The following is a 25948-nucleotide window of genomic DNA, read 5'->3' on the forward strand; positions in this document are numbered from 1 at the left end:
GAAGTTAGCAATAGGAGATATAATTATTTTTTAAACATTTAAAATGTCAATTAAAATAAAAATTCTATTTTATTTATGGTATAGAGAGTTTAATAGAGTTTGAACTTATAGAACTGCTTTTAACAATGGTTCTCTGTGTCAACCTCTGTGAATTCATATCAATTGGTTCTGTTTGTAGAACATTCCACAGTCTGGTGGTTTTGATCCAAACACTGCCACCTTTATAATTGCCTAATCTTAAAATCAGCATAAACATTCTTAGAATCAACAAATGTTATATGACACTGAAAAAGGGCATACAATGCCTAAAGAATGTAAGGATCATTCCAACATTATACTGAAATTGATGAAAAAAGTGGTTTAGATATCATGATTCAAATGGAAGAGAAATGTGTTCTTTGGTAAAATGAAAAAAGCAAAGTACAGAACTAATTTGTCTCTGTGCATGCTGATGTAAGGTGGGGCACAGAGTTCACTAACCCATTTATCACATATGACAGCCACAATGAATTCAAGCCATAAATGAGAAGTAAATTCTTCACAACACCCTTAAACCAAGACAACATACATTTTATTCTTGGTGCTCTTGGTGCTTCTTCTGGTTGTTTAAATAGTATCCATGCTTTAAATGGCATTGGTTACCATCAGTTAGCTTATAGCCTGGGGATATTCGTGTCATCATCAAAATTACTGGAGATTGAAATGGCTTTATTAGCTCACACTGATATGCAAACCATGATCTTACCTGAAGAGAAACAGCCTTTGTAATAACTATTGTTTGGTAACTTCCCATTTCATTCCAATGTGCTGTAAACGTAGCTTTTGGAAACTGTTCTAAAAGATTCTTGACTGAGTCATATAGATGTGATTGTATTATGCTGATGCATAATTTGAAGTCCAATTCTTCAGTGAATACAGATGTAATTAAAAAGAATACTGAATCCCCATAGTATAGGTTGCTATGGAAATATCACAAGATTGAATCCTAACATACCTTTTCCATGCTATAAATAATAACTTGGCTCTTAATTGTTTTTCAGAAAAGCTGCATATTTATTGGCTAACCATTTGATATAACTTAAACACTATAAGTAATGTACATGGGCATCTAAAAGAACTAGAATCTGTGACTCTCGCTTAGGTTCGGCAAAGTTCCATACATAAGTGCAATCAATGCCATATCTGTTCATGTTAAGGACTGAATGCCAAGAATGGAGGTATTTCCATTTCCTTTATAGTGTATCAAAGTTGACTTTTGACCACTGTATCAACAACTTTTCTCAGAAAGGAAGATTAGAGACTGGGGGATGGTTATCTAGCACCTTTGGATCCAAGGAAGACTTTATTAGTAGGACACACACAACAACTTTCTTCAACAGTATTCCCTCTTGAAATGAGGTGTTAATCGCCTGGATTCAGAAAACTGGTCTCTCTCTCTCCAGTTGCACAAAGAAATCAGCAGAGATCTACCTCATATCTGACAGAGCTTCATTTCATAAGTGATCTTAGGCTAAAATAAATCTCAAGTAATCAGGCAAAATGATTCCATAGTCATTACTGTGGACTCTGAGTCACAGATGAGTGGGTAACTTTGTCAGCAAAATGTAGGTCTAAATAATCAGAGCTACAAAGAAGAATTCTTGGTATTGGGTCTTTCCTAGCAGAGAATTATTCTCTCCTACATGGTGCACGTGCCAGATGACGTGTGGCATAATAAGAAGTAATATATTTTATCTTCCTTATTGCAGTGGTGGGTTACAGGCGGTACGCCCCGGTACGGGCATACCAGAGCCTGCCTAGAGCACCGGATACTGTTCCGATACGGTGCTCTGGAGGGCCCACCTGAGCTCCTTACCTGTGCTTTAAGCCTTTGGTGCTTCCGTGCATGCGCATGGACCGTATGGCACCTGCGTGATGCTCCTCTGAGGAGCTGGAGTATCGCAGAGGCTTACGGAAGTGTTGCAGGTAAGTACAACGCATGCGCACATGCGTGCTGCGCCCCCCCCCCCCCTGTAGGTGACACCAGGGCCGTTCCAACCGTACTGGTTGGAACGGAATCCGGAACCCACCACATTGCCACAGATGGTCTGTACATGAGTATATATCTGTGCTTGTTCAGATTTCTTGTCTTTCTCTACTATTGCTCTAAGCATTGTTTGCTCCACTTCATGTCCAGATTTCATTAAATCAGTAAACCCTAGGGGAAAGACTGACAGATAACTGGGTCACATATTAATAACACCAGACAAGATCCTCAATGGATTAAACTATCAGATTGTTGTGAAATTCCCCAAACACCTTCTTGTGATTATTTGGATCCATGAAGTGGCTGGAATGGACCATTCAAATAGCTCTAGCCCTAAAAAAGTTTGAATGGCAATTAATCACATCCAAGTGTTCTGAAGTGTTTTGCCTTGGGTTGATGATAGTACTCTTTGCATTCTAGATCATATAGCAACCACTCTAAGAAAAGGGCAAAACATAAAGTGTTCCTCCTGTGTATGTTGATCCTGGGACTGCCTGAAACAAGGCTATGGTTAGCAAGGAACTTGAACTTCTTGGTCTCCTTGGAGCTAGCACCCATCACATGGAAATGGAAGTACTCCAATACCAAAATCACACATTGCACATCACATCCTTATTTTCACTTTCCCACAGTATCCAGCATCTTTTTACCTTTTAAATTTTGTTTCCTTATAAACCACATACTTCATTTTTTTAGCCCTAGTGCACTTTTTTTAACATGTTCAAACAAATTGTGGGATAGTCCATTAATTCATTTTAGAATTAATGCCAATAGGCAAAAATACATTTAATCATACTATTATTATTATTTTCTTATATGTTCTAAATTCATTAACATTTAAATATACTTAACCTATTTAAAAATATTTAAATAGGTTAATTATATATGAATAAGATATATAAAATGTCTCATTGGATATTGGTAGATGACATTCTTTAAACCAGATTTAAAGATTAGGACTAGCATTACATTCTTACATATAGCTGTGATATAAATACTTTTTGTTTGGATTTTAAAAAGCTACTTTCCCTTCATATAAGTTCTGAACAGGAACCATGCATTTAAATTTCTCTAGAGCAGCTCCAAAATATTACCTGTATTTTGAATAGTTGAGATTATATTCTGTATTCTAAGACAAATAAATCTGTACGTTCCTTCATGTTTATTATTTTAGTGGCCATTGTTAAAAAAGAAAAGAACATTGTTCTATTGTACTACATTGTACATTCCAAAGTTTCAATAAAAAAATCAAAAATTGTCTAGAAATAGTAGTCTAAGCATGTCTCCCCAGATGTCAAGAACTAAGAGAACATAATTTAGCAAAGAAACAAGTGTTTCCTTCACCCTTAAACTTTAAGGCATCCTGTTGCTTCACCTGCACACCAGGTCTTTAAAAAATTGAACCATTTAAGGTGAATTTTGTGTTAACAGAGTATACACCCTGGGGTACGTAGTCTAGTCAGAAGGATGATATCATGCTGGCTTTCGAACTGAATCTTTGAACAATATTCTCATGAGTGTTAAATGTAAAACAAAGTAACATCAACTGGCACTTAATTCCATGAGCACCCTGCTGATTGGCCTAGGCTGTGAAATAGAGCCCTTCCTGACAGGAAGTCAGTCTATAAGTATAGAGACCCCTGAAAATAAAGTGTGCTATGGCTTGAGAGCCTGCTGTTTTATAGCTTGTTTTGTTTGAGAAGGTAGCAAAAAGAAGTAGATCTAAGCTGATATTTTTAGAGTATTCTTTTTACACTAAATATAAGTATAGGCAAGTCAGTTTAAAATTGAGATAGACTCTTATTACGTGGACCTAATTTTAATATGACATGAACACATGTAAATCATTGAAACTCCATAAACTTTCCATATATATTCAAAAGACATTACTGTATATAGTAGCCTTTATATGTGAATATTAACATTTTACTATTGTATTTCCAAGATATTTTTGTGCATTCAGTGATATTCTTTTTATCTATAGGATAGTATGCATCGATGTACAGTAGCTTTTGGAAATTCATAATATAGACTATTTCCAAAGACAATTTATATAAATTAGGGATTCAATCATATTCAAAAGAGGTTGTCATTCAAAATACATTTTTCTTATAAATAGAATGTGATTGTATATGGTTTTCTTTTTATACAGTGATCATTTAATATTTAATTTACAATGAAATTCTTAGTTTTTACCTATATACGGTATTTCCTTGAAAATACGACCTACCCCGAAAGTAAGTCCTAGCTTGATTTTTTTACATGTGCACCCAATATAAGTCCTATCCCAAAAATAAGCCCTAATTAGCCCACTCCAGGGAGCATGAGTATTCATTAAGCTAGGTTGGGAATGGGGAGGTGCAACTGCGGTACTACTTACTTTTGGACAGTTGCAGCCAGGCCTTACAGACCCCGATACCTGCCTTGCCAGCAACTTTCTTCTGCAGCCAGAAAGGCCTGCAAGTCTTTCCTAAAGGCCTCTGTAGCTGATAACAGAGCTCCAGATCAATCCGGAGCTCTGTTATCAACTGTAGAGGCTTCAGGAAAGCTTTGTCGGCCTCAGAAGAAGTTCTTGAAGGCCTCTGACAGCAAAAAGGAGACTGAGGGCGACATGTACAAGTGAGGTGAGTCTGTGATTGACATCCCCTCTCCAAAAATAAGACCTGGTGCCTTTTTTGGTGGCAAAAATTATATAAGACAGGGTCTTATTTTGGGGACAATGTGCTAGATAATCCTCAATTGATGACAATAATGGATTATGCCAATATGGTGGGAAGCTGCGATGGCCATAAAATGAACTACCCATTTATGATTCCCCCATCTGTGGTCTTCCCAATGCAGTTGTTAAACAGAGCATGGTGTGCCTCAGAGTCCCCAGGGGACATCCTGGGAGGCCTAGTTCATACCCTGCCTTTGGTCTCTTTCCCCATTCCCTGAGGCACCCCATGCTCTGCTTTCTACCCCTTGAAGTCCCCTCAGGACTTGGCCTGATTCCCACCCCACTGGACCCCACATCAACTGCCTCATCCAACATAGTCCATCACATACTTAATTTTTGAAAATACCTGGAGTGCAGGTTAGGGAAGAAGAATAGGCTGCTCTGTTCTTGGGTTGCATGGCACGATCCCTAAAGTGGCATCATTTTCAGGGTAGCTGCATTGAATTGTGAATATTTCAAAAATGAGTCTGCTTCCAGGATCACACCATGCAGCCCAGAAACGAAGACCCTGCTCTCATTCTGTAACATGAGTTCTGGGAAGCTCCACAGTGATCTGCAATTCTCTGGCGCTTGTGTTAGGAGCAGGTCTATCCATTCCTGGGCATGTGGCATGAACCCAGAAACAGCTGCCATTTTCAAAGCACCCTTAATTTAGTGTAGCCACCCTGAAAATGGGATTGTGCTATGTAGCCCAAGAATGGAGCATCCTGCACTCCTTCCCTAGAGCCCAAAGAGCTCTAGAGATCTTTGGAAAGTAAGTGAGGAGGACGGTGTGAGGACTGTGAAGTGAGAAGCAGGGATATGGTGGAGAAATGGGTGAGCTAGACAGGGGAGCGGTACCCCTGTAATCAGTTGTAAGGGCTAATGACCACAGGGGTGCTGCAGTCGTTGCAACGTTGGAACTAAGTTGCAAGTAGCTTTTGGGGAGGCCACTGTAATTTTGATGAGTCACTAAAGTAACTTGTCATAACTTGAGGACTATCGGTACTATCTTATGTTTTTATGATTATAATTCACCAAACAAATCTATATTCTGATTATATGAATGAAGTGGTTGGCTGGCTGTTGGTTCAATCATGTTAATTTCACCTGAATTTGAAACCAATTTATTTTTTCTGCAACTAGAACATGATTTATTGCTTGCTCCATCCAGTCTCTATACTACAATCCTAATAATAAAAACTTAATATCAATAATAATAGGCTCCGTGGGTGCAATCCCAGAACTGGAGCACCACTTGAATACCATCAGCATTGACAAAATCCCCATCAGTCAATTGCAAAATGCAGCTTTACTCAGAACACCTTACATTCTGTGACAATACCTGTAACATCATCAAACATTCATATTTACCTATCCTGGGTCCTTGGGAAGGATTCAGTAGGTGGGAAAAAATGCCAAATTCAGCTGACTCTGTGACACCCCTCCCCGAAATAATATGTTAGGGCACCTCAGCAGCCAATTCCAGTAGGTTCTGTCAATGTTATGTAGACTTCTCTGTGCGAAAGTTGTGTGGGGAAAAGCAATTCACTAGCAATTATTGCTATATTATACTTTTCCGAGGGGAAAAATCAGTTATCATATATTAGTTGGTGCTAACAAAACAGTAAAATAAGTATACTGCCTTCGCTTTAGAAAGAATAATATTTCTTTATTCTCATCTAAATTTAAATCTCATCTCACTGTCTCAAGTGATTCTGGATGGCTTACAATAGTATAAAAACATAAATATAAAAATAAAGAAACATTAAAATGTATTAATATATAACTATTACTGCTGTTCTCAATAAAGGTAAATTCCAGAAATTAGTTTTTTCTTTATGATGGCAAAGAGCAATACAATTAAAGGTTGCATTTTATTATACATTTTATTCTATCATCTATCTATCTATCTATCTATCTATCTATCTATCTATCTATCTATCTATCTATCTATCTATCTATCCTTTCTGAATTTATTGTGTGTGTGTGTGTGTGTTTGTGTGAATGTATGTATGTATGTATCAGTGTTTACTTTTATGCCTACAAATATTTTATGGTTTTCATAGACTGAATTAAGAATTGGTTACATAGAAATGTCTTCCCTTAAACCTGGTTTGTGGAATTTGGTAATTTTGGATGATTTTGAAATATCTTTTCTCTTTACATGTTCTGCTTGATAGATTGAGTTTTATTTTTTAAAGAAACATTTGTGTTACGAAAATATTCTCTGTTGAAAATTATTCTATTTTGTCTCACTAACTTTCCAATTAATTCTAACAAGCAGAAGCATTACACTTTTTGTTTGGTTCTTTGGTATTATCATAAAAGTATTGGAGGTTGTCCAAATTAACAAATTATCCCATTAGTTCTGAAAATATTGCTCATATGTGTCAGTTCACTATGTATACTAGATCCAAAAAGGGACAATATAAATAATACACTATTTTTCATTTACTGGAAGTAGTCACTATGAGCCAACAATGACTTGACAGCACATAATCAATTAATCAATAATACATTACTAACAATTTCACTGTTTAGTTTACAATGACCTAGAGTTTATGAGCTATATATTTCTATTTCCACATTAATTTATGTCTATCTAAATTATGCATGGATTAGATTCAGACTGACTTAAATCATATTGATTCTAATGAGTCCATCTTTTTTTTAAAAAATCACTAAATCTGGTTCCAATTTACCATGCATTTCTTCTTTAAAATGTCATGCTTGAAAGACATGCATTTTATTGATTAGTATGATGCAATTGTGTGGCTTTTCAGAAAGATCATTCTCCCCAGCAATTTGGGTTTATTAAATCAAAATTTATGTTGGCCTAAATGGCCTCTGGTTTTATATGGACATGCATTTGTGCACATGCACACACACATTTATGCATGCATATATTTGAAAAACAGTATATTTTATAATATCAGGTAGCAAAACAAAGAGATTGGAATTCAATCTATTATGTTTCCCTCCATGGACCTTTTCATTTGCTGCCTCATTAACTAAGGTTCTTCACCTTACTTTGTGAAAAAGTTTGGTTCTAGATAACATTTATATAAAGGTTGGTTATGTGATCAGCATAAATCTCTTTTCCATCTCTTGTGATACAACACTGTTTTGTCTTAGTGATATTCATGATTCATGATATTCAGCATTTATATTTTATGGACATGATTAATTGAGAGAAAAATACATTTATTAGTGTACTGTCTTCCTTATTCAATATTCATATCAGAATTGTTAGTTGTGAAGTTGTGTCTGATCATCCTCCAGGCCTTCCTGTCCTCTACCATCCTCTGGAGTACATTTAAGCTCATGCTACTGCTTCAATGACTCCATCCAGCCACCTCATTCTCTGGCTTTTGCCCTCAATCTTTCCCAGCATTAGGCTCTTTTCCAGTGAGTCCTTTCTTCTCATTAGATGGCCAATATCAGAATTATTATATTTTATATGAGTCCAGTTACTTTTAACCTCATGTTCAGAATTTTAGTTCTATTAATTGTATACAGCTGCATAAAATTAAACAGGTTCAAAGTTCCAATGTCTTGCCCATCTGGTCATGTGCCTACATTTGGGTACTCAGCAACTGGGCCACATTTATTGTTGTTTGCCATGCCCTGTGATCATGTGACAATGATTTTACAAAGTTTCTGCCAAAAACAGGAAGTTACTTTCTGTTTCTGGCAAAAATCGCCCCATAGTGAACAATGAGTTTCTTTAACAACTGCAGCTTTTATTTAAGAATCACGGTATTCACTGATTGTCACAAAAAAGTCATGGGATCTTGATGATGATTCACTTTATGACCATCACAACTTACAACCAAAATTGTGGTCTCAATTACAGTTGTAAGTGGAGGAATACTTGTAAAAGTTTATTGTGTATTAGAATTAAATTCTATAATGAGATATTTTCAGGAATTTGCTACACAATAGTATAAAACCAGCTTATAGGAAGTTTGGCTAAGTTTACTTCCTATAAACTGGTGTTATAGTATTGTGTAGCATGCTATAGTGTAGCATACTATTGTGTAGCATAAAATGGGTTAAGCAACAGGAGAGTTTTCTGTTTTTGGTTAAAGACTGCTGTTTCTGTATGGCATATTTACAACTTACTTAATTCTTAACCTAGTGTCCTGTGGAACTGAGCATGCAAAAAGCAGAAAGAGCTCTGGTTTCTCTGTCTGTTATTACTTGCTGTATAATAATAATACAAGCTTTATTTTATTGGGTTAGTTGTAATTAACTTCAGCACTATGCATTGATATAAATCATTCCCAAACTGTTTCCTTTACGTTTTTTGACCAAGCATGTTTGTTGTTAAACAATTTTTGTTAGTACTAAAGTTACAGTGGCCCTCAAGAAGCAAATACTTCATCTATCATAATTGCATGGTTCATGTTTGTGTGTCAGAGGTGGGTTGCCATTTTTTTCATTATCTGTTTGGGCGTACTCCTACACTCGCTTGTGTGCATGCACAACACTTCTGTTTGCATATTGACCATCACTTTATAGTAACTATCTCAATCTGATTTTAAATTAGGTAGATTTATTTGTTAATAGAATTATCCCATACCTTTTAAAATACTGTCTTCAACATTTATTTCATTGTTTCTTTCTTACAGCATTAGAGAGTGGGGTGGGAGTGCCTTGACACACAGAATTTGGATTTCCTTTCCTTTATTTACTAATGATCCAAATTTTCCCTGTTCTTTCATATGGACATTGATTGAAAATGAGATGTCACATACAAAATGTGTGTATGCCTGTTGGGGATTTATTAGTCACAAAGTGGTTCATAGCATAATATGTGTACATGCCAACACAGTTGCATAATTGCTTCTTTTGTGTAGATATAGGAATATGGTTGGTTAGATGGAAATCAGTACTGGGATACAAATATGAATATAAACGTAACAAAGGTTATGGAAGGACTTACTACCTACATTTCACTACATTTTATAGATTAAAAAATAGTCTTACATACATTTCTAATGTCTGCCTTGAACGTTTTAGCCTGGAGCAGTCTCTAATGAACAGGCCTCCCCCTTCCCCACTTGGGCTTTGAGCTTCCCCAAAGACTTGACTTGAGACCTCAAAGGGCAGCAGCTGCCATTTGTCTTGAAGAATGAAGTTGCCAAACATTCAGGCTATGTACTAATAGAACACATTTGTACAATTCAACCCTAGAAGCTTGATATAGGCTCAATGTTGATAATCTGTTGCAACTTGTAAAAGAAAGGACTTTGAGCAACTTTTATCGTGAGTTTGCAAACCCTTTGCATTGGATAAGAGAAGAATGTGTCTCAGATGAAGTTTTCTGCAAAGTTACATCCTTGGAAAAGAATATATAGATGGTTCATTGCGAAATTAAATTTTTATGGCATGTGGTTACCAAAAACAATGTTCAGAATTTAATGTTACATGCTATTCCTTCATAAATAATTAAGTTGAGAGCTAACTTACTACTCTCCCGGCCTTCCGCAAAGCCACTAAGATCTGGCTGCTCCGGCAGGCCGGGGGGCTGTTGAAATAGCCAGCCCCACGGTAACTATGAATGTTGTGTATTTTAAATTGTTGTTTTGTCTATTTGTCTATTTATCCCCTTCCCTTGTTTATTGTAAGCCGCCCAGAGTCCTTCGGGAGTGGGCGGCATACAAGACCAATAAAATACAAATACAATAAAGCGTTGGAATGGGTAGCCCTCTGACTTCACATTCATGGGCTGCCCATTCCAACTCTTCAGCATGAAGAGAGGAATATTTAAACTTCAGGAAAGCATAGGACACTGTGATACATTTATTGAGATTTGGAGGCCATCTTTAACTTAGTTCCTCAGCTGAAAATCTGGAGGGTGGAATAGAATTAGAAGAATTGGAAGAAATGTAAGTACTATTGACCAAGGAAAATAATTTAATTAGGAGTCAATTTTCTTAGGAGACAGGTTTCTTAGGAGACAGTTTTCTAATGATAAAATAAATAACTTAATTATAATGAACATAAAATAACTTCTTGAATGCATACACACATGCATGCAAATGCCCATATAATACATAGTTGTACACCTGTTCCAACCCGAGACACTGTTATATCTGGTGCTTGATAGGACATAAACTGTACAGATCCATATATGTGTATTCAGACCTCAGCAGAGGTGTCCAATATGTCAGGAATCTGAAGTGTCTGATTAGATCTATATTGCCTTGGCGGGAAAGCAAAAATATTACCTGCTCTGGATCACATTACAGCTTCCTACTCCAATTTCCAGGAACTGTTTTTAAGGATTCTAAATTATAAAAGATTGCCTAGATTTAAATCTTGTACTTATGGCCCAATTAGTTTTCTGGCAACTTATATTACTGCTCTAATACTATTTTACAATGTAGCTGCTGGTTATAAAATATTGACAAATTTTCTATAAATTTCAGTATGATCATAGAGATTGGAAATAGGCAATATACATTTTATTGGAATAGGAAATAGTATCAGTTTATCAAGTATGAATTATTTGCATTGAATTGAATACTTTCTTTGGCTAAGTGTGATCAGACATACAAGGAATTTGTTTCTGGTAGTCAGTGCACATGCAAAGCAACAGAGAATAATAATACCAATAAAAATACCAATAAAAGGAGGAAGAGCCTTGGTGGCACAGTGGTTAGAATGTAGTACTGCAAGCTACTTCTGCTGACTGCTGGCTTCCTTTAATTTGACAGTTCAAATCCCACAGGCTCAAGGTTGACTCAGCCTTCCGTTCTTCCAAGATTGGTAAAATGAGGACCCAAATTGTTAGGGACAATATGCTGACTGTGAAACTGCTTAGAGAGGGCTATAAAGCACTGTAAAGCAGTATATAAGTCTAAGTGCTATTGCTATTGCTAAGTAAAGAAGATAACGAGAAGGGTAAATAATAATATTAAAGCTACACTATATAGGTTAATTATGGATTGAGTTTGTTAATATATACAGTTGCATTTATTTTTGAACTGCTGAAATGATGTTACAGTTATTGGGTTTAATTAGTGATTGGATTTGAGGCTGTTAACATTTCTATTAACACTTTAGGGAAAATTAATATCAAAGATTTTGACATAATGCACTTGGCTCCATGAATTTAACTGCAATATAGGATGTGCACATTGTGTTAGAATGTTAAATTAAACATGACAGGATATAGGCATTATATTCTTCTCTCCCACATATGGGGGAAGCATTTACTTTTGAGGTTAAAACATTTATTTAGACTAATAATGTTTTTTATAATTATCTATAATAAAGTTGTGCTGGCTCAAGCTCAGTAATTTTTGTTCCTTTGACAATTTCTGCCTTCAGTAACTATACTTTCAGATACTATAGTATGATTCAAAATGAAAGGAATTTCAATCAAGTACTAATATACGCATGATGTCATTTAAAGAAAGTGATCGGCAATATTTCCCCTCTCTCTTGCTTTCTGTTTTGAATGAACGTTAAAAATAGGAGTTTTGTGGAAGAAGAAAAGCCATGTTTGATTAACAGTTACTTTATAGCATTAATATGCATTTATTCTCTGAAAAGCATATACTATACATAATTATAGCATGATAATTATAGCATGAATGATACAAATAATGCTAAATAAACAATAATTAAAATAATAATTTATACCAATTTTCCAATTTAATAAAATTTGTATGCCGCCCACTCCCTAGGGACTCTGGGCGGCTTACAGACAGATAAAAAACATTTAAAAATTTAAAAATAAAGGTACGTAATTAAAATTGCACATCATCCATTCAGTGTAGGTGGGGCTGGACATTGATCAACAGCCCCAGGCCTGCTGGAACAGCCAGGTCTTAGTGGCTTTACGGAAGGCTGGGAGAGTGGTAAGGGTCCGGATCTCTACAGGTAGATCGTTCCACAGGGCCGGCGCAGCTACAGAGAAGGCTCTCCCCCGGGGAGTCGCCAGCCAGCATTATCCGGTCAACGGCACCCGGAGGAGGCCCAACCTGTGAGATCTAGTTAGTCGTTGGGAGATATGTGGCAGGAGGCGGTCTCTCAGATAGCCAGGTCCTAAACCATGTAGGGCTTTAAAAGTAATGACTAGCACTTGAAACGCGCTCGGAGACCAATAGGGAGCCAGTGCAGCTCGCGAAGGATGGGTGTAACATGGGTGTATCTAGGTACACCCAATATCGCTCGCGCGGCTGCATTCTGGACCAACTGCAGTCTTCGAACACTATTCAGGGGCAGCCCCATGTAGAGCGCAATACCATAGAGAATGATCCAAATCAGTATTTTTCAAAGTTGGCAATTTTAGGATGTGTTATCTTGCAGAATTCCCAAACCAGCATTTGAAAATAGTGGTCTAAATCAGTGTTTTTCAACCACTGTGCCGCGGCACACTAGTGTGCCGTGACATAGTGTGAGGTGTGCCGTGGGAAAAACACCCGCCGGCATTGCGTCTCAGCTGGCGGGCAGAGGCTGAGTCGGCCGGCCGGCCTCTCCCCAGCTACCTCGGCCGCGCCTGGTGGGGGGCGGGGAGGTGGCGCGCTCCAGGCCACCCAGCGCCCCAGCCGCATCCCCGGGGCCGCAGGAGCTGCCAGTTGGGAGGAGCGTCACATCTTGTCGCCGGCCGCCTCCGGGATTGCTAAAAATAGCGGCGGGCGGAAGCAGGGAGGGTCACAGGCTCCGTTGGAGGGCGGCCCCTCTGCGCTGCGCTCGGGGCTGCTCTGGCGGCCGTCGGGCCCCATTGGCCCCTCAGCACTCTTGCCACGCGCGCCCCGCTCCCGCCCACTTCCCCCCCGCCAGTGCGGGGCCCTGGTCCTGGCGCCCATTGGATTGGGCCCGGGGGCTTCCTCCTTGCGGGAAAGTGGCGGCGACTTTCTCTCGCTCGGAAACTCTGCCCCCCCCGCCGGAAGGAGGAGAGCTGGGGAAGCGGAGCGCGGGGTCACTGCCGCTCGTGGCTGCGGAAGCTCGCGCGGTGGCAGCTTCAGCCTCCTCCGTTCAGCCTTCTGGCCCAGCCAGAGAGGAGCCCCGAGGACCAGGAGTCAGGGCTCGGTCGCTTCTCTGGCAGCCACCGGGAAGTCGGTGAGAGATCTGGCCCTCTGGAGCCTTCAAGCGTTCCTTCCCTGCCCTTCTTTCTTAACAACCAACCTGCATTTCCTTTACAACGGCAGTTGGGACCGTCACTAAGCAGCACCTGCCTGTGACATTGCACTTCCTGACTACATCATGGATGCCTTGCAATTCTGGTCCCAAATGCCATTGTAAACGGAGCCCCTCCTGCCCTACTGGAGGCCAAGAGCTTGGGTGGAAGGGGATGCTGGGCAGGGGTCTGAGCTGGGCCTGCATACAGAGGCCAAGAGACCCTCCCAGCCAGCCCCTGCCCCCAGGCTGCACTTGCTCCCGCCAGTCGGGCCCAGAGACAGGCAGGGCCCACTCGGCCAGGGATGCAGCTGCAGCTTCTGCCGCTTTCTTTGAAAACAGAGATTGACAAGGAAGTTCCCCCTCTGAGACCATGGGAGTTAGGATCCCACCTCCACAGCCAGCCACAGGAAAGGCTCTTCAGGGGGTCCACTGAGAACCCAAGCCCAGGGCTGCTTTCTTTTACGCACACCACACACACACACACACACACACACAAGCAGACAGTTCACCAGACCAAGAATCAGCCCCTGCTGCTGGGCAAGAGCAGAGGTCAGCTGGGGCCGCATTAGAAAACGATGGCTGGACAGAGTCTTGCTTCCCAACCTTGGTTGACTGAAATAACACACACACACACACACACACACACACACACACACACACACACCACTGAGCTGGCCTTCCACTGTGGCCTGGCAGGGAGGCTCCTTACTCAGTATTGACCAGGGTGCACCATTTTCTAATGGTGATGTGCCATTACCATTAAGGAATTAATGGTATTTTTTTCATGAAAAAAGTGTGCCTTTGCACAAAAAAGGTTGAAAAACACTGGTCTAAATCATTTTCTCAATATACATTGTTAAAGACAGATGGAATTCTGTTAGAAAGATTTGTCTCCAATTATCTCATCGTGGCATTATGATAGAATTAACTTTTACTACTTTATACCACTTAGAATTATTATCCTTACTGATAAAAATTAAGAAATTACTATATTATTATCATCAATAATATTAGCAATACAATAAAAAACTAAGCATCAAATGTAGTTTGAAAAATGTTAAATTACTTTGGGGAATGTTTATATTCCATGTAATTAGGCTAACTAAGCAATAGGACAGAAATAGTTGCAGCTTTTACATTTCATCAAATGTAGGGTCTTTGTTAAATGTAGGAATAGATATTAGACAAACAATGGTTCATATGCCACCTACCCCATATTCCATTTTTTTATGGTTGAAGTTAGCTATAATAATTTATAATAATGTAGAACAATAAGTGAACTCAGCTTATGTTTTATTTTTCAGTTCTAGTATTTGGTTTATGATCTTTTTTATCTGTCATAAAATTTTAATTTTAATTTTTTATTATGTTTACTAGTTAAGTAAAACAATTGTGTTTCTTTTAAAGCATTTTAATTACTTTTTTATCACTTTTGTATTATAGGAATGGCAGAACTCAATACAGAAGAATGCAGGTCTAGCTTTCATTGAACTTGTCAATGAAGGAAGGTAACTTCCTAGTTAGCGTAAATGTACCCTTATCTTTGCTTTAATATTATTGTTTTGTAATGATAAACCATACAAATTGACCTCATCTGATCACTTACAATTAAGTTTTCAAATGTTTTTTATTTAATAATATGCTATACATTCCTTTGGATAATTAACTTTCTAGGTCTAATCTAGTTTCTAAATACTCTTCAAACTGAATACTCTGGCAATAGTTTGAGATTTAGCTTTTACTTGTAATCATAATGTGTTTCTAGAAGATACACGTTGCTTTAAACCTTCTGAATTGATTGTAGTATGTTACAAGGGCTTGGTCATATTTTCTTTGGTTTAAATACAATAGTTTGTCAACTAACAGACCTTAATACATCACTCTTAGTGAGCTAGAACTTATATTGGATTGATGTATTTTTCAGATCAGCATTTTTTTAAAAAATACACATTTATACATAACTGTTTTAAATATGCAATTTGCATTATTCCTTAAATTACAGATTTACAAAAGGCCTTGGTTATTTTAAAATAAATGTTAAAAGACTTTTTGGTCTTTCAACTGAATCCTGGGAAATGAACCATGTTCCTTCAAGCATTTACATGCAATTTCCTTTTCTTTTAAAAAAAGTTTATTATTAATGCAGTTCAGTTCATGTAAAAGTATTATAAATTTATTTAAATATATTAAAAAACACACTACTATGTCCCTATATGAATATACATATTGGGTGTTACAACAAATAATTGTGGCAGAATCTATTTTGAAATTTATTTTTCAATTAAAATAATTTGAAGTCTTGTATAATAAGTAAGCCAGTATGACCATATTATTATGGTCATACTATTATGACCATATTATTATATTAGTATTGGGTCTCAGTCACTAGCAGATAATTATAATCCAAAACATGGAAACAAAGCAATCCTAATGCTGAAGAATAAATGAAATTACTTGAAAATTTCACATGGAAAAAAGGCTGCACTTTCATCAGAGTATTGTTATGAAAATCTTACATAATGAATAGTTGAAATACATATATTTCAGGGGTGGGTTCCTGCCAGTGCTAACCTCTTCTATAGAAGAGGTTCCACAAATCTACAGTGCCATTTAGAACTGGTTCCAGCTCCCTCCCCCGCCCATCCACACATCATCAAGATGAAGAGCGAGAAGAGGAATTCTGGGAGTTGAACTCCACAAGTCTTAAAGCTGTCAAGTTTGACCACCCCTGGGTTTTTTTTTTCTAAAGGGTTAGGGGTGCAAGGTCTTTTAACTTGACATCTTTAAGACTTGTGTGCTTCAATCCCAGAGTTCCTGAGCCAACATTTTGGTTGCTAAGCAAGAGCGTTGTTTAGTGAGTTTCACCACATTTTGCAAGTTGGCTACACCCACCCAGTCACATGACTGCCAAGCCACTCCCATGGTCACATGGCTGGCAAGCCACTTCCACCCGATCACATAGCCGACAAGCCACTCTCACAAAGCAGGCCACATCTACAGAAGAGATTCTAAAAAATTTTGAAACCCACCACTAATATACTTCCTTTTCTCAGTCCATAGAGTTGGAACATAAATCTTCTGAGTTCCCAATGATTTTTTCCCCCGGTCTGGAATCTCTGGAGGGGATTTGGTTGAGGAAACCTGTTACAGATGATCTCATCACAAAGGCCCGCTAAAAGGGGATCAATGAATAAAAGAAAACATGCTTCTTGCTTCTAAAAAATACTTTAAATATGAAAATATTATATAAAATGCTATTAAGTTTTTTTATCTATAAAACTATGTTTTAGCATATTTAATATTAGCACTGGATTTTTAGAATTTTGTTTTTTATTTGCCATATACATTTGTTTATGTGTTTTTTATTTAACTATCATCGGCAATTAGATTTCCAATCTTCTTTTTCTTTCAAGAATAGCCCCTGATATTTGTTACTACTTGCAACAAATATTCCTTATACACTTAATGAGGATGAATCTCTTATGAGTCACCACATATGATAGTAGAGGACACACTGCATCTGCCTCTTGCAGAAAACAAAACTCTTATCTCTTGGAGTTAACAGGAAATTTGTTTTAGGTAGTTGAAAGTAATTATTGCTTCTGGTGTTTATTCCAGCATCTAAATATGGTAAATTGTTTTAATTGTATAAATTCACAATTTCTTTGACCTTAAATATTTTGCATTTATAGGTTGCTGAGTCAAACAATGAAGGATCATTTAGTGAGGGTAGCAAATGAAGCTGAATTTATCTTGAGTAGACAGAGAGCGGAAGATGTTCATAGACATGCTGAATTTGAGGTAAGCCATTTTCTTGGAAAATGCACTAATAATTTATTTAGATGTATTGCAGTTATAATCTGAGACATAGCCACTTCATGTCAGAATAAAAATGTAGTGAACGTGTTGCTGCAATTTTTGAAGCCCACCCCTACATAGAAATATAACTCAGTAAACGCAGTATGACCCTAACCATTATGTTAGTTTTCTGCTTATTGAGTTCTAGATGGTCTTCCTTGAAGTTCTGTCCTACTTCCCTCAGTATTCTTTTAAGGCCAATAGGTATTCTTGAAAATATACTAAATTATCTATATAAAGTTGAACAGATATGCATTGCTTTTTAAAATACTTTTTTCATTTCACCTTTATTATTTTTAAGAAAGTCATACCTAATACTCCTCTTTCCACCTATTTAACAACCTTGTGACTTGAGTTGAGCTGAAAGAGAGTGACTGGCTCAAAATCACTCAGCCAGCTTTTATGCCTAAAACAGTTCTAGATTGGATTTTATTATGAAGATGGCTATAGTTATTTAGCCCTCTTTTATCTTCTGAGAATGTCAGTGGAGTTTTCAAAGGACCTCAGACATTTTGGAAACAGAGGTATTATTTGAGACTGATACTTTGGTTTACAATATAATGGAATGATTCATATTTAATTACATTTATAATCAATTTAGTTACTTAATCCAGGAATTAGTTTATATTAAGTGTAATACTGATAAATATTTCCATTTTATTACAAAGATGATCCATCGTTTATTTATTAATTTTAAAATTGGTGCTAGGACGGAGGCAATGGCAAACTTTACAGGGACTAGTCCACAAACCTGTCCTCTATTTTATTACATAAAAATATTAAGTGAACCTCTGCATTCTACAACTAAGTCACATTCATTATTGCAATTTTCTTTTAGGTAAAGTTGATTAAATTTACATATTATATTATTTCTCAAACATTTTTAGTATCTCTCTGTATATCATGTTTACACAAACATAGATACTATTTCAGAATACAATTTTACGGCATTGTAGTACTAATTGTACTAATAATAGAGTCTTATGTGCACTTATAAATGATGTTCCTCTAAACGCATCTCTTGATCGACTTATTTAGTGACTATTTGCCATTTTGAGAGTAATGAAAAAATAACTTTGCAATCAATCCACGCATTTATGACATTCACAATTATATGTAAATATTTCTTTACATATAAGGGATATTTTAATAGGAAAAGCCAGTTACACTAATATCTATTATGAAATTAAAACATAAAAATTAACATGATACCAACATAGAACAAAAATGAAATACAAAAGGGCTTCGGGGGGAGGAGCCTGCCGCCGTCGGGAGCTCAACGGAGCTCCTCTCAGGGTTCTGGTCTGTATATCTTATAAGATCTATAGATATCTCCCCTTTCTGGCAGAAAGGGGCAGGGAGAAGGTCAGTCGTTAGGATCTCTTTGTAATTCATAGCCTTTTTTTTGCTGTGAATGGAGAAGAGGTTCAACATTAGCTGAGCTTTTACTCCAGCCAGTTCTCCGCAGCTGCCTTTTTTGCAGCCCTAGGCAGATTGCCCCCCCCCCCAGGACAAAGCTAAGCTATTTAAAAATTAATCCGGGCGGGGACCATTCCTGAGGAATTTCTTCTATTACTATCTAAAATACCAGCTTCAACTTTGCAAAAGGCTCCCTTTTCTAGCTGCGTCACAAGATGGCGATCTTATAGCTTTTGTGTTTGATGTGACATACTTAGTCAGCCCTACTCTCCTGAAGGCTTCTCCGTATTAACTGTTAAAAGATTAACTGAGGGGAGCAGAGACTTTGATTCTTGGCTAGCCTGATTGCTTGTCTTTTATTTTTATTCTGGAATGGCTCCCAAATCTAAGCAGAAGCGCTTCCTTAATAACATATCTCAAAAAACTGCTATGAAGCCGCTACCCTTGCCTCCTACGCCCTCCACTGGAGATTTGTTAACACAAGAATTTCTTCTCAAAACGCTTAATAATTTTAGACAGGAAATTAATCAACTGATATCGGATTTATATGATCAATTTGATGCTAAAATTGCTCAAGCAAAGGAGGATATGATCGGAGTAATGACAGTCATGACAGATTATATTGCTGAAACGGAGGATAAATTGGAACTTTTGGAAGAAACTAACTTTAATTTGACATCCAAAATTCAAACGTTACAACAGGAAATTGAAAATGCTCAAAAACAACTTGTCATGATAAATTATAATAAGACTGCCTTCGCAATAAGAGTTAGAGGACTGCGTGAAAACGAACAGGAGAATTTGAAACAGATCTTCTTTGAGGCTCTTAGCCGCTCGGTGGGAAGTCCGGGACTTAACTTTGATTGGCAGATCCAAAAAATTTACCGCCAGAATTCATGGGTAGCAAAACAGCGACAGCTTCCGAGGGACATAATTATATACTTTACCACAAGGGAATCCAGAAATGTGATAATACAGAAGCTTTACAACAAGAGGTTGAGAATTGATGGACAGGACTTGATTGTTTTTAAAGAGATACCATCTCAAATATTAAGAGCAAGGAGAGATTACATTTTCTTAACTGAAGAACTCAGAAATTCTCAGATTCCATACAAATGGGAAGTCCCAGCTGGCATTACAGTTACATTTGGCAATCAAAAACACCGCATTAATTCTGTCTGTGAAGCCCGAGAATTTTATTACAAGACCCTGAAGGCGGGACTTCCTGATTCATCCGGACCTGGAGAGAGACAAGGAGAAGGAGAAGACAAGCAGCGAGACACATGGTTACAAGGCGGAGGGTGTTGCTTTCCTCTTCCGGAAGGGCAGAAGAGTAAAGAATAAAGACTTAGCGATGTTCTTAAAACTTTATGATTTCTGCCTGGGATAAAATGGAAAAGTTGTATATCGATGATGAGACATGGAGACTGAAAGAAGCGTTGCTGATTGTGGACACATATTGTATATAAGATTTGTTTGAACTCTAACTCAAATTGCGCATGAATTATTTTCCTAGGCGAGGAGAGCGGAGATCGCGATCTTTTTGAGTTGTGGTCTGGGACGAACGGAGTTGGGAGGTGCGTGGGAGAGGGAAGGGTAGCGAAAGCTTAACTAGACTACTTGGGGCTAGAATGCAAGCTGATGTTTGTATGAGTTGCTATTTCAATATAAGGTTAAGAAAGATTAGTCAGAGAGTCTCCAGGAAGGTGGAGTAAATATGTGAGAAGCAATGGACGCGGATAAAATATATATGTGGATATGGATAAAGGCAGGGTGGAAGGTAAAAAATTTACATGTGGATGTGGGTAAGGATAGAATGGGAGGTGTTGGAAATGAAAAATGAAAGAAGTACTTGAGTTTAATGGTTTTATAGAAAGGTTTGGATATTCGGATAAAAAAGAGATAAATTAAAGGTCTGAATAGATAGATAAAGCAATGAGACTTTTAGTTGGGGAATCCTAATTGATTAACTTACCTGGCTCTAACACAGTTTGAAACCCTGCAAGTAGTAAAATAACCGAAATTTGGAATGAGCTACATTGTTTAAGATTTACAGATGATGGGAAGCTGTGTTAATGTAGTGGGTTTATTGATCTTTCTTGTTTTTCTTTTTTTTTTTTTTCTGTGTGTGTTTTTTTCTTTTCTATTTTTTACTATTCCCTTTTTTTGTTTTTGTTTTATTTTTTTAACTTTAAAGTTAGCTGGCTTTATTATACTCAAGTGCTTGTTAAAGAACTATGCCGGGTATGGGACCTGGGAAGCCGTAAGGGGGTTAGGGAGGGGGGATTATAGGGGGGAGGGGGGAGGGTGGAATTACAGTTTCAATTCTTAGAACAATAAGAATTCACTTGTATACTGCGGCTCGTTTTCCTTTTTTTTTTTTTTTTTCTCTTTTATTTTCTAAAAAATAAACTGAATAGATTAATTGTAGGGATACACCAAAGTGAGGAGAAGAGGGAAAGAAGAGGGAGAAGTAAAGAGGGAGCGAGAGGGGAATGTAAGGAGGGTGAGATGGAGGGAGGGGGAGATGTCTGAGGGGGAAGGGAAGTAGAAGAGGGGAATGCTGGAGGGGAGAAATGAAAGTTGGAGGGGGAGAAGAAAGGGTGTATGGGGGATTGAAGTGTCATGTTGGGTTTGTTTTTTTTTTATGGTGGATTTTTTCCTTTTTTTTGTTTTTTGTTACGCACAGTATATAAGTGATTGTATAAAATGAAAATGAAAATGAAATAAATAAAAAAAGATCCCCCCCCCCAAAAAAAATGAAATACAAATGAAAAGTAAAGATTATTTATTAGATCCCTCCACTTTTATTGTTTTAACACATAACTCAAGATGGCAAATGTACATAATGCTCCTTCCCCCTGTTTTCCCCTTAACCATTTTTAAACTAATATATATATATATATATACTATTATTTTTTGTTTGTTTGTTTAGCTGTGGACAGGCTTAATGTTCTAACTTCTGTGCTGGCTTCAAGATAGGCACTATTTAATAAGCTGCCTGTACTTAATCTAGAGCTGGTTATCCATTCCTGCAAACATAAATGCTGTCGTATATCTACAGTGTCATTTTGGCTTGTGAACTGGTAGGGTAGGTTTCATTTGTTAAATCTATGTATGAAGTGTTGGTAGACAATCCTCTGGAAATGAAATATACATCTTTTTTAGTTCATTGCCTCATAATCATTCAACTGGGACAAAGATGACAGCTTAGACTCTGCTTTTATATCAGTGTATCATGATTGATAAAACCTCATTGATTAGATAGCTCCTTTCTTCCAGTTGCTAGTGGTATTTTCTTCTTTAACTGTACCCTTTTCACCTAAGAATGGATAGAAAAATAGGAAATTTTATTTTGTTGCACAAACAATTTTTGTAGGCTATTTATTGTTTTCTTTGGTTTGTTTGCATTGCTTATATGTTTAAAATATTTAAGAGGTGTTGTCTGACCCTTCTGATTTGAACTTCTCTTGACTGTTTTCCGTCTAAGCATCATGACTCAAGGGGTTTAAATAATATTATTTTGAACAAGCAGAAAATAAGCATTTTTGTTTATCAAAATCTGAAGTAAAAGCTAAGGTTTTGTTCATGATCAGGGTTTTTCCTGTTTAACTCATAGGATATCCATGAATGTCTAAAAATTAGCTTAGTTTCAGGACGAATGGAATTATTTAAAAACTGTGAATGGCAGAACTGAAGTGAATCAGTTGTGAACATATAAATATAAATGGCAAATCCAAATTCAGTAGAATTATTGAAGAGAGATTACCAATATATAATTTGCTAATAAAAAACTCCTAGTAAGGGAAATATTTTAAACAACCTATTTCTATGACATAATGGTAGAATTCATGCTAAGGAACTATGAATAATTAAAAGATTTGATTGATAATATTGCCAAATTTCTTGTGAAGAGTCATTCAAAAACTGTCCTCAAATTATTTAGTAATACATAATGCAAATGAATTATACAATTTTTTGCCATTAATATCATGTGTATCATGACTTTTCCCCCTTCGCTAAACGGAGTGGGCGCAGCCAGTGTTTCATGCATCTGGCCTATGGCGGCGAGTTTGACATCATGTAAATGATCAATATGATTTCTAATGAGGTGAGATTCCATGGCTCTTCTTCTTTTGAATGTTAAAAAGCTGTCTGATGATACACTGTCCCTTCCACTAATACAAATTTACAAATAGATTCAGATGGGCAGTTTCATGGACAGAACATGGAGAGCATTTTGGGGTGAAATGTATCCTCTTTATACTTGTAGGCAACTCAAGAGCCTCATTCCAAATTTTAGTCTAGATTGAAGTCAGGAATTTGGGAAACAAGAAATCAATATAACACAATGAAAAAAAAAAGAATTTCTTCAAACTGCAGAAATAATAGGTGTGACTTCCAGAATCCAGTTGTTTGACCTGAAGAAATTATTTAGCATTTCCTTTTTTCATACTACTTTCAAGTAGACTCTTTTGCTATTTTTTTTGTTTATCACCTGCAAAATAATCTGATTTGATAAATACAGTAAATGCTTGTAAAGGAATCTCATTGGAATACAGTTGGATAGGCATTAGCCAATTGCATGCCTCATCTCCAAATAGAAATAAAATAAAATAAAATATGAGATTGTATTTTTCATCTAAGGATAATTTAATTGGTGCATAGGTATTTGATTAGTAATTATATCACAGAACCAAAGCCATGATTGAGAAGTACAAAACATGTATGTTTAAGGCTTTTTTTCTTTTGATGAATATTTTAGCTTATTAGTTTACTGTTCCGACTTTTCATTCCTGGAGCGTTTAATCTCTTTCCAGTCCTGATGGTTACCCACAGAGTTTCATGATTGCTGAGCAAGAATTCCCTGGTGCAATTCTAGTATTCTGCCTAATTTATTTTGTACTTGCTCTTTGCAAAGATGTGTATCTCATGTACATTGATTGTGATTATCTTGCTAGGTAATTGATTCCACTATCAAACTGTTATTTTTTATAATATTTTAATAATATTCAATCAATTGGTCTTCCTGTAATATAAACCATTATTCTAAATCCCATACTTAGGATGCAGGAAAGTCACAACCAGGGTAACATCCATTTAGATGTTTGCAGAGTGATTTTTTGCCCTCTACATAGTTCCTTCAATCTCTCTTCATAAGTTTCCCTGTTGTTATTCTCTTAACCCTTTCCATTTGTTTAAGTCCTTTTACTTGAAGTTGGATTAACCAAGCACAGAACAGTTTTAGAACTATTTCTTCCCATGTTTTGAAAATGGTGTTTAATTAATGAAGCCTAAATTAAATACATTTACAAAATTCTTTACCAATTTGTACTTCCTACAACATATAGCATGCATTTGACAAGAAAATATACATAATTAATATTTGGATGTCTTATAGATTTAATTTCTTGATGTCTGTGACTAGAGTATTGGCTTCTGCTGTGAAATAGCTGTTTCATTTTAGAGAAACATCTGAAGTCAAGTATGAAACTTCCCTGAGCCCTGGTTAATTAAAATCATAAATCACATTCAGTTTTAGCAGTATGGACAGACTATGAACTATATGGGAGCACAGGAAATCCTCTTTCAAATAGGTTTTTATGATGCCCAATAGTGATGCCCAATAGAATTTGTTGCATGGATTTATTAAGGGGCTATGACAAGTATTTCAAGTATTTCTTAAAACAACTGTGAACTTTCAATTAACTGACATGTCTTTCCTAATGTGCACTCTTCCAATATCCACGTTTAAGAACCACTGCTACAGAAGTAGTCCCTAGAGTGTACCTTAAGTAGGAAGAGACGTAATGTGAGATTGATTAAATGATAACATGATTGCAAAAAGGAATAGCTATATTAGATCAGGCCAGCATCCATCTTAATTCAGCATTTTGTGGCTCACAATAATCTGCCAGATGCTTCTGGTCTGCTTTTAAGCTGAAGACCCAGTATGGATAGTGGTCAACATGTTGGACTAGTATTGGGGACATCCAATTCTAGCTCACCTTCAACCATAGAAATTTAGTGCGTGATTTGGGGACCAGTCATTCACGCTCAGTCCAATCAATCCATGAGGTGTTGGGGTAAAATAGTATGTGCTACCTTAAGATCCATATAAAATACAGGATATAAATCTAACATGCAAACAAATATGTGTATTTCCCTCTCATTCCATTATTCCTTATTCAGAGATAACATTACATATTGACCTTCATAGGCATTTTGTCCATAAATATATGCAAGCCTCTTAAAAATCATTAGTTACTGGCATAGCGATCTTGGGGCGATAGTTTTACTGATTATTGATCCCTACATGAAGTAGTATCTTTTATCTTTTCTATCTCCCTTTCAGTCCTCTTCATGTGATGTTCCTTCCCTTTCTATATTGCATGCATGATTCCATATGCCTCTTTGTGTTCCCCTCATGCTTCTAGCTTTTCTTTTTTCATGAGGAAAATAAACTTTGATTGTTGTCATCTGCACTTTTATCATATGTTGTAATCAAAACTGCATGTGGTATTTCAAGGGAGGATACATGAATACAGAATTGTATACTGCAAGGTCTTTTTCAGTTGGCTCCCCCTCCTCCTATTCCCAGATATGTGGACCTCCACATAAGATGCTTTTATCTCCATGGTAGTTTTTATTAGTGAACAACATTTTTAATGTTTTAAGTCTCAGTTTAAAATATAAATGAAAAAACACACGAACACACATCCATATGTATGTAAAAAGAATAGTAGTGATAGTGGCTTCTTAAATATACAAAATTTTAACAGGTTAATATATTCATTATTCTTCAG

The 25948-nt window shown here is 36.9% G+C and overlaps 1 protein-coding gene across 1 annotated transcript in view; it reads left to right on the forward strand.

Moving 5' to 3' along the window:
* LRBA (LPS responsive beige-like anchor protein) overlaps positions 1–25948 on the forward strand; it is a 383648-nt gene that overhangs the window by 106622 nt on the left and 251078 nt on the right. The window contains 2 exon segments of the mRNA XM_032223698.1: positions 15309–15373; positions 17558–17666. Coding sequence (XP_032079589.1) covers positions 15309–15373; positions 17558–17666 — 174 coding nt within the window.

The sequence above is a fragment of the Thamnophis elegans genome, chromosome 9 (genome assembly GCF_009769535.1).
Source record: "Thamnophis elegans isolate rThaEle1 chromosome 9, rThaEle1.pri, whole genome shotgun sequence".
Taxonomy (NCBI): Eukaryota; Metazoa; Chordata; class Lepidosauria; order Squamata; family Colubridae; genus Thamnophis; species Thamnophis elegans.